This window comes from Ylistrum balloti, unplaced genomic scaffold, assembly GCF_031769215.1.
Source record: "Ylistrum balloti isolate Yb309-2 unplaced genomic scaffold, AGI_CSIRO_Ybal_v1 Utg372938, whole genome shotgun sequence".
NCBI classification, from domain to species: Eukaryota; Metazoa; Mollusca; class Bivalvia; order Pectinida; family Pectinidae; genus Ylistrum; species Ylistrum balloti.
Window position 1 is genome coordinate 6,428 of NW_026783183.1, and position 10,952 is coordinate 17,379.

The 10,952-nt window shown below is 38.2% G+C and overlaps 2 protein-coding genes across 2 annotated transcripts; one reads left to right on the forward strand and one right to left on the reverse strand.

Annotated features, from left to right (window-relative positions):
- The first annotated feature begins 1,708 nt into the window (after window positions 1–1,708).
- LOC132564833 (uncharacterized) lies at window positions 1,709–3,100 on the forward strand. The gene has a single exon (XM_060229455.1). The coding sequence runs from the start codon at window positions 1,709–1,711 to the stop codon at window positions 3,098–3,100; it is 1,392 nt and encodes a 463-aa protein (XP_060085438.1).
- Window positions 3,101–7,730: 4,630 nt separating this feature from the next.
- LOC132564834 (uncharacterized protein K02A2.6-like) lies at window positions 7,731–9,536 on the reverse strand. Its single transcript, XM_060229456.1, has one exon. It carries the CDS (start codon window positions 9,534–9,536, stop codon window positions 7,731–7,733), a length of 1,806 nt encoding a protein of 601 aa, XP_060085439.1.
- Between the last annotated feature and the right edge of the window lie 1,416 nt (window positions 9,537–10,952).

Here is a 10,952-nt window from a genome sequence, read left to right on the forward strand (position 1 = left end):
TTAATGATAATACAAATATTAACCAATGCATAATTGATTATTTTAAATATTCTATTGTCTTCAAACATTGTGTGTTCATTATATTGTAATTCGGGTTTGATCTTTTTTATCATTCATTTTATTGTCTTTCATAAATAATTGATGCTGACTGTATTATATTGTGATATTTAGAGATTATTGTTAGACCATTTTGATATCACACCCATATCAGCTCGAGACTCAGCAAGAGGGCTGAAAGCGGATGCGAAATAAAAATGGTCATACAACTGTCTTTTTATCTTGGTTTTTCTTTACTTAATCCAACTCGACATTTCTTGTCAAAAGTTCTAAAAAATACCTTGCCAACATAATCATCATATCACTTACTCGGATATTCTTTATCTTAGCATTCACGTTGTTGTATCAATATTCCTGATTTGGTTCTTGTCTCTATAGAAAACTTAATTATGAAAAGGTGCAATGCACTTGTGCGTCTTTTGTACAATCTTTAAGATAGCAGGTGATAGACACTGCAGGTGGACTTGAAGTCCCCGAGGTTTGACGTAATCACTCGAATAGTGGCAAGGTTTAGAAAATACACATGTAATTGAGCCATTGTAAAAATTGTCTGATGTATGCAAATAACGAATTTATCTAATTATGGAGCTACTGTACCTCTTTGTCTAGATTTTGACATTTTCTTAATCGCCTTCTAGAAGGACGAATCAGCCGTATGATGTAGTTTAATTCATGTTCGACTCTACTGTATGTCACTCTAAATTATCAAAGGTGCTATTCACTTGTGTATCTTTTGTACATTCTTTGTAAAGAAGAAATTTGAACTACAACTTTTTCTAAGCAATAGACATCTACATCCGGGCAATTCTCTATAATATATAACGTGCTATACATCCCAATCTAATACTGACTTTACTTTCGATTATTTTGGATTTTCCATAGTCGTCCCCTAGGCCTCAAAATGTAGGCTCGGCATCACTGACGAGTCCTAGAAGGACGAAACAGCTGTATGCCGTTGCATCAGAGACGCGACATTGACCCTGGAATAACTTGTTTTCTGTAGCATCACTGACGAGTCCTAGAAGGACGAAACAGCTGTATGATGTAGCATCACTGACGAGTCCTAGAAGGACGAAACAGCTGTATGATGTAGCATCACTGACGAGTCCTAGAAGGACGAAACAGCTGTATGATGCAGTTTAATTAATTGTTTGGTTTTACTGTATCTAACTTTAAAACATTAAAATGTGTTATTGGCTTGTTGTCTTTTGTACAATCTTAAATTCTGTATCGTCATATCACAATCTATAAACGAATTACGAATAATTGGTAGAATTTTTATGCCATCCATACAATTAGAAAATATCCAAATAACAGCTGAGGGTGATATTGTATTGATTTTGGACTTTTAAACTCATCATGTTCATTTTTTCCAGATTGATGCTATCAGAAGATAGGAACTGACACATTTTCTGATGGTACACTGTAAAGCTGATAAAAATCCCAGGGAGTTTCCGGATTAAAGTGACACCGAAATATTATACTTGTTTTGATGAGTTGTAAACGCTATGCAGTATATCCGCTATGCCCGATTTTCATCGACTGGTCCACGCTGAGATATTCGATATATAACTTAGTTTTATAATACACAAGTCAGATTTGCTGACCGATCTAGCAGATGAAATACTGTTTGTGTACCATGAATTTGAAAATGATGAATTCGACGGAGGCGTTATCAAATTACACTAATTTATCTTTATCGATTGCCGTGTGGAATTTGCCATTATACGCGGTCATATTGAGTGTTATCTATCTGGCGCTTGATGTTGTGTTTGGATTGTTTACAAACATACTTTTGATTATGATTATTTATAATTCTCCAAGCCTTCGTACACCACCTAACAGTCATTTAGTAAACATTAGCATCAACAATATATTGTTATGTGTGTGTATTTTGCTTTCGTTGACCACAGTGAGTGCACGACCTGATGGTTTAATGAATGATCGAATACTGACCGGTGTCCAGCTTTTCTTGACGTCCGTCTGTTCAATGCAATACCTATGTACGTTCGCATCAATTGGATTTTACAGAAATCGTACTATGCAGAAGCCATCACTAACCTTGAAGGTAAGGAGAACAATTGTATCAAGGTCAATTGTCATTAGCCTCCTAATCACTTATCTACTGGGCTTTGTATTTACGCTTGCTTTCTTACGTGATGACGATAAGGTTGATTTCACGTTAAATCCCTTCCAGAGAAGGTTCGAGGTTAACACCGATCCCACTTCAGTACATTTGACTGCAGACCAGTTTTGCGCTCTTGGGTTCATAAGTGTTGTTTATACCGTAGGACTGATGATCATCTTTCGATGTTATTACAATATTTGTCGTACACTCAACATCAGTGGTACGATTGGAAGAAATAGAATTTTACCCATTAACAGAACCTTTAGTTTATCATCTGATGCCACTGGCGATTGTAACATACATACCCGGACCGCATATGCACCGGAGGATTCGGACCATTTTTCAAGACCGTATTCAATATCAAATGGAGAAGTAGACAGTTCTGTAGTGGTTCATTACAAACGGAATGAACATATATTGGCGTTTGAAGATATTTTTGCTTTGGAAAACCCTATTCTTGCATCGAATCTGAGAAACCAATTAAATCAAAAGTTTCCTCTTGGTAAAACTTTAAGCAACAGTAGTACACATTCTACAAGGCCAAGGTGTCCCAATTTTGCTGACATCTCCCCCGCCGCTGATCTACAACGTTTTCAAACCATTAAAAATAATTCTGCACTAAAGAAGCAATATTTAAAACGGGACAGGATCAGCCTCAGCAGCGCTACAAAGAACAGTATCGTCATGTTAACGGCTTATATCAGTTGTACGTTTCCTATGCTCTTCTGTAGTATACCCGGCATTCTAGACGGCATGGGAACCAATCGTGTTATTCTGTTGTTGTTTTTTAGATTGTTATTTTATCTGAATGTTTGTATCTATCCATTCTGGTATTTGTTATTTAGTAAACGTGTTAGAAAGTGTATGTTTCGTCTCTTTGAAAATATGCTTATTTGTCTTAAAGTGAGACGTTAGAGAAGAGTGAAAATTAATATAAATGAAACTTTGAAACTTTTTTGTCTGTTTTATGTCTCATTTTAAGGTTATTTTGCCATTTTAAAACCATCAGCATTGCCTTACGCTTGTAGAAAATTATATTTGAATGATCACGTACCGTTCAAACTAAACATCGGAACTTATACAAAACCATATCTTTATCTCTATCACCATCCTAACTGGTGAATGCAAAAAAGAATTCGAACCATCCCTACTCGAAAATTCACTTTGTGCAGCTTATTCTACAGGTGATAGACTCAGCTGGCGGAATTTAGTCCCTACAGTTGGACCTAATTTAACATTCTACTTTTAAATTCATTTGAATAATGGCACATTTCAGAACATGTCTCTGTATGCATATATCTTAAAGTTATTCGTTATTTATTCATCCAGTACTGAATAATTTTCATTTTATTAAATCACAGATTTTAAATTCACCATCCATCTGTATTATGACATTGATTTTTTCGTTGTGATTTTCGTCGGTAACATTCTAACATTTTAACACATTGTTCGATTTTCTGTATTTGATTTCGGATTAAGATACAATGGTGCTATTCACATACGTGTCTTTGATACTATAATTCAAAGTCGATGACATACGACGGGCCTTGTAAATGTTGTTCAGTTAGGCAGTAATCAATAACTACAAGAAGAATATATCCCTGACTGTCACAGGTGATATACCAGCAAATTTATTAAATAAATAAAAAATAAACAAATAAATAAAAACAAAACCCGAAGCTATTATATCCGCTGCATTCATATAAAATTTACTTGAAAATATACTGACATGTACATAGTTCCTTTGTTTAAATGTACAATTTGTAGGAAGCTTTCAGAATGTTGAAATATTAACTGCAGAATCGTAATGCTTTCCTTGAATATGATCAAATTTCAAACCATAAATTTCATTAACAAGTTGAAATGGAAGTTTTTATCACGTGCTGTTGTAAAACATGGGTTTAATTTTGTTATTTCAAATATTGTAAATTGAGAATTGAAAATGCATGTAATATGATATAAAGTTACAAAAGAAGTACATATTTGTTACATATATTTTGTACTGTTCAGTGAGGTTTTAGTGAATTAACCAAAATGTGTACAAGTTGATAAATATATATGTAGATTTCGTTCTGAAAATTTGAATTGAACCGTAGATTGAGCTGTCCATTGCAGAAATCCTTCATGTTGTTATTAACAATGTGAATCATTAAAATTTGTTCGTCAATGATCTATTTGATATCGATTTCTGACTGTAATAACTACTGTTACCAATACGACCAGCATCGGCATAAACATTAAATATTCTTTTAAGTTATGTTCCCAAGATATTGTTTATAATGATAATCATAAAAATGTTTATATTTTTTATATACGTATCGATGAATATTTCCTACATATATTTTCTTACAGATCCACATTCTTTGGAATTCAGGTTACATATATATTCATATATACAGTCGAACCTCATTATCTCGAAGTCAGCGGAACCATAGGAAACTTTGAGTTATCCGAGTATACGGTTTAGTTAAGTTCGATATTTAGTGTGAGGTTTTGACAGGATCGAGTCACAAGAATTCATGATAATGAGGTTTAGCGGTATTTCGAAGTTTACTAGTTTGTTAGTGTTTGCTAGTACTGTATTTACTTATGGAAAGTGTTCTTTTTCTTGATTTCCATGTAAGGCTTTTTTATGTATACATAGTGTCTAAGACAACTCTTCTTGACAAAAATTAGAACTTCGCTAACTTAAGCGCTCTAATAATCCAGACCAGATGTTACGCTGCTTTCATCATCATTACGGGGTAAACAACAGATACACAAGCGGCGAATCATAGAATGCCTTACATTCAGCTTCGCTCCCCAAAGCCTTATCGTAAATATTAGGAAAACACATATTGTGTGTGTGATTCCAAGGTGTTATGGTATGAATTTTAAATAAAAAAAATCATAATTTTTTCACTGTGTTTAAGATGTCATTTAATACGGTGGCTGGGAAAGGACATCGTAAGTTACATGATAATAATTTTTTATCGATCGATCGAGATAATTAAGTCGATCGATCGAGATAATAAGTCGATCTATTGAGATAATTAAGTCGATCGATCTAGTTAATAAGTCGATCGATCGAGATAAAAAAATATTATCATGTAACTTACGATGTCCTTTCCCAGCCACCGTAATTTAAACCATGGAATACAATGTGTAACTTCATATAAAACATGTATATATTCTAAAGAAGTAAAACCAACAGGCATTCTACAACAAAAACGAAAGTAGACAAAAACACATTGTGTTTATACATCTGTTTACTACTGTACCGGAATGATCAGTTGTACATCTGTTTACTACTGTACTGGAATGATCAGTTGTACATCTGTTTACTACTCTACCGGAATGATCAGTTGTACATCTGTTTACTACTGTACTGGAATGATCAGTTGTACATCTGTTTACTACTGTACTGGAATGATCAGTTGTACATCTGTTTACTACTGTACTGGAATGATCAGTTGTACATCTGTTTACTACTGTACTGGAATGATCAGTTGTACATCTGTTTACTACTGTACTGGAATGATCAGTTGTACATCTGTTTACTACTCTACCGGAATGATCAGTTGTACATCTGTTTACTACTCTACCGGAATGATCAGTTGTACATCTGTTTACTACTGTACCGGAATGATCAGTTGTACATCTGTTTACTACTGTACCGGAATGATCAGTTGTACATCTGTTTACTACTGTACTGGAATGATCAGTTGTACATCTGTTTACTACTGTACTGGAATGATCAGTTGTACATCTGTTTACTACTGTACTGGAATGATCAGTTGTACATCTGTTTACTACTGTACCGGACATCTGTTTACTACTGTACCGGAATGATCAGTTGTACATCTGTTTACACTGTACTGGAATGATGTGTTTACTACTGTACCGGAATGATACAGTTGTACATCTGTTTACTACTGTACCGGAATGATCAGTTGTACATCTGTTTACTACTGTACCGGAATGATCAGTTGTACATCTGTTTACTACTGTACTGGAATGATCAGTTGTACATCTGTTTACTACTGTACCGGAATGATCAGTTGTACATCTGTTTACTACTGTACTGGAATGATCAGTTGTACATCTGTTTACTACTGTACTGGAATGATCAGTTGTACATCTGTTTACTACTCTACCGGAATGATCAGTTGTACATCTGTTTACTACTCTACCGGAATGATCAGTTGTACATCTGTTTACTACTGTACCGGAATGATCAGTTGTACATCTGTTTACTACTGTACCGGAATGATCAGTTGTACATCTGTTTACTACTGTACCGGAATGATCAGTTGTACATCTGTTTACTACTGTACCGGATGATCAGTTGTACATCTGTTAACTACTGTACCGGAATGATCAGTTGTACATCTGTTTACTACTCTACCGGAATGATTAATTGTATTTGTGTTTGTTTCAAGCTCCGAATTTTACCGATGCAGGTCATTCAGTTATTTGCTAATGGACAATTTGTAATCAACAGGGAGTTCGTGCATTTGTCTCCCGAAGTAATGTGGCTGGCAGATTGAGCACGCACCTGTTAGAGAAAAATCATTAAAATGTCACGTTTGTTCACAAAGTGACACTGGATATGGATTTTAACCAGAAATTAACAGAATCAAGCAAAGGCTGAAACACTTCAAACAGGCGCCGGAAATGAAGTCATACAGACGTCAATCCTCAGGCCGTATAAACGGTGATGCACAGATACCCGATATTAAGTAAAAAAAAAACCACGCGAACTCAAACACAATATCATCATTAGAAGGAAAATCCCGATTAGTATAGCATATAACGACAGTTCTAGGGATTAGAATGTTATTATGTGAATCGTGGTTGAAAATGCGTAAAATATAAAGGCGGCCGAGCTAGCATATCCGGAGTCGGTTCTATGATTAGGTACTACCTTGGGATTTTTTTTTTTTTTTTTTTTGGGGGGGGGGGGGGGGGGGGGGGGGGGGGGGGGCAATGTACTTCCGGTCTTTATTTAACGCGTGTTTAAGTTTAATCAATTGAAAACGCAATCAATGCAAAACACTGTTTTAGTATATTCTAACAGATTCTTGACAAGATGAACCTCCGATTTATGGAGTTTGAATAGTTACGTCATATATATTGTTGTGTTGTGGTATTATTAGCCCAAGCTGCCAAAGAACGTCAACAAACAATCAATATGGCGGTTACAGAACTACTTTAATTAATCAGAACACGTGTTAACATGGTAAGAAAATTACTACGCGTGGTGTGACTAAACGAATTGTGTCCGGAGCGGGGTACATCAGTACATAACATCTCTCCCTCCAAGTCATTTAGTCAGCACACCTTTGACTGACAAATTCCAGAAAATTATTAAAGACTAGAAAATGAATCATATAGTTATATTATCTATTACAACCATTATGAATTGACTGAAATGCAAAATTAAACCTTTCAAATAACAACAATTATTTGGAAATGAGGAATCTTGGTCCCATGTGATGCACAGGGGATTATTATGCCCCATAAGCACAGTGCTATCACAAACCTTACTTATATGATTTGTTTTCTATACAGTTACAAAGTCATCAAAACGTTTTGGCGGTTTTGTTTGGCGCCCTGGATACCTCGGTTCTGGTGGTTTTGGCGTATCTACCGATTTGGACATGTTAGTTTCTATTGTTGGAGATGTGCGCGCGGATAACGAAATTGACGGAGTGTCACAGTTTATATCCTGTGGTGTTTCACGAACGTTGGTCGATCGCACTTGGTCGGTATGTCCCCGCCATGTTGCTCCAGGTGCAGCGCTTGTTGCCACTTTGTACGTGACAGGTCCGGTCTGTTCGATTACAGTTCCTGGAATCCACGGATTTCGTTCACGGCGATAATCGCGAATTGACACATGATCTCCTGGTGAAAATTGTCGCACATTTGTATGTCTGCGTTCACGCATTTTCGCCTGATTTTGTTCGACAGTCCTCCTAGTATCCGGTTTCATCAGATCCAGACGGGATACGAGATTACGTCCGATGAACAGTTTTGCCGGAGTTTCGTTGGTTGTACTTTGCGGCGCGTTTCGGTACGCGAGTAGAAAATTGCTGAGTTTGTGCTGTATTGTACCAGTCTCCTTTTTGCTGGATCGAAGTGCCATCTTGAATGACTGCACGAAGCGTTCGGCTAAACCGTTTGTACTGGGATGATACGGTGCAGACGTTGTGTGTTTAATGCCATTCTGGTTCACAAAACGTTTGAATTCATCCGACACAAATTGCGGGCCATTGTCGCTTACGATTTGTCTTGGGAGTCCATATCGGGCGAACACGGTGCGTAGTATGTCAATGGTTTTTGAAGCGGTAGTAGTTTTCATCGGAATAATTTCCGGCCACTTTGAGAACGCGTCCACGATCACGAAAAGCATAGAGTTCATGAATGGTCCGGCAAAGTCGATGTGAATTCGTTCCCATGGCCTTGATGGCCATTCCCATGGGTGAATGGGTGCTGCTGGTGGTGCATGTTTGACATCATGACATCCGGAACACGACTTAACTAATGTTTCAATGTCTTTGTCAATTCCGGACCACCATACATGGCTTCTAGCGAGCGCTTTGATTTTCACGACGCCAATGTGCCCTTGATGTAACTCGTCCAAAACACGACGACGCAGTGATGTTGGAATGATAACCCTTATTCCCCATAACAAATATTCCTGGTGAATGGTTATCTCGGAACGGCGCGTAAAATACATGGTTAATTCCTGAAGACTACACTGGTCGTTCCATCCCTTCATCATGTTTTCGTATACTCGTGATAGTACGGGGTCACGATGTGTTTCGAGTTTTATTTTCTCCAGCTTGATCGGCACCTTTTCAAACTGGGTCATTTGAAGGATATCGACGGCATCCTTACTGTCGTCTTGACAATTTTCGGCATTGCACGTGCGCAACGGTAAACGTGACAAACCGTCGGCGTTTCCATGTTTCGTGGTGTTTATGTACACGATTTCGTAGTCGTAGCCTGCAAGGAAAAGGGCTTGCCTTTGCAGCCTTGCAGCTGACGTGTTCGAGATACCTTTCTTCGGACTAAACACAGAAATGAGAGGTTGATGGTCGGTGATTAGCTTGAAATGTCTGCCAAACAGGTAGGTGTTAATAAAACGTTTGACGCCCCATACAATATCCAGTGCCTCCTTGTCTATTTGTGAATAGTTTTTCTCTGCCGAAGATAACGAACGCGAAGCGTACGCGACAGGTCTCTCGGTTCCATCGCGCATGATATGTGACAATACTGTCCCCAGTCCATAAGGGGATGCATCTGTAGCTAGACACAACGGTAGTTTTGGGTCGTAGTGCGTAAGAACCTCGTCAGACGTGATCATTTCTTTGACTTGTTGAAACGCGTTTTTACACTCGGATGTCCATTTCCAAGTATGAACTTTCTCCAACAGCTGGTATAACGGGTGCAGTACTGTTGATAGGTTCGGCAAGAAACGAGCATAGTAATTGACGAGCCCTAAAAACGAGCGCAGTTCGGAGACATTGGAAGGTTTCGGCGAGTTAATTACGGCGTCAATTTTTTTCTGCGTCTTGTGAAGTCCTTGTTCGTCGATTTCATGGCCACAGAATGTCACTTTTGGAAGAATTTACATTTATCCAGATTCGCGCGTAATCCATAGCGTGCCAGACGTTCAAGTACGGAATCGAGATTATGCAAATGTTCCTGTTCCGTTTTGCCCGTGATGATCATATCATCTTTTATACATTTCACACCGGGTAGTCCCTGAAGAATTGTGTCCATAGCCCTCTGCCATATCACCGGAGCGGACGCGATGCCATAAACTAGGCGATTAAAACGGTATAAACCCTTTTCAGTATTAATCGTCAATAGCGGTCGCGTTTCGTCTTCAACTTCCATCTGAAGATAGGCGTGTTTCAGGTCGATTTTGGAGAAGTGTTTCCCTCCAGACAGTGCCACAAAAATGTCCGATTTCGAGCACGGGGTTAACTGTCACTTTAAAGTCACCACACAACCGCACCGACCCGTCCTTCTTCACTACGGGGACAATCGGGGTTGCCCAATCACTGTGCTCACATTTGTCAAGTATTCCATCTTTGACAAGCCGATCTAATTCCGCTTCGACCTTCGGCTTGAGTGCGTACGGAACCGGTCGCGCTTTCACAAATTTATGGGTAGCATCCGGTTTCAACTTTAGTTTCGCCTTCATTTCTGTTAACTTTCCCCGGTCGCCTTGAAATACGCTAGCATGTTTATCCAACACGGATTTAAGCGTGCCATGAGGTTTTCCAATAACGGACTTTATTTCCGCCCAGTCCAGATTTATGCTTTTAAGCCAATCCCTGCCCATTAGCGTTACCTGGCCTTCACGCACGACGTAGAGTTTCAAGTCCTTCACCTGGCCTTTATAGTTCACGTTCACTATAGCCATTCCGACAGGTTTCAATTTCTCGCCAGAACATGTTTTCAAGACCAAGTCACTGGGAACTAATTTCACTTTCGGAAATTTGTCTTTGAAAAGTTTCTCCGGAATAACTGATACAGCGGCTCCAGTATCTAGTTCCATATTCAATAATAATATCATTAACAATCGGTGAAACGGTTATGATGCCATCCGTTTTTCGAACGGAGTTTACTTCGACCTCCAATGAAGCAATAAAAGCGTCGTCTGAATCATCGCCTTCATCCAGCGCATGTACTTTACGATTCCGCTTTCCTTTTGGCACCCCAATTTTGAATGTCCTTTGTCGTGACAGTTATAACACTCTTTATCCCGGTA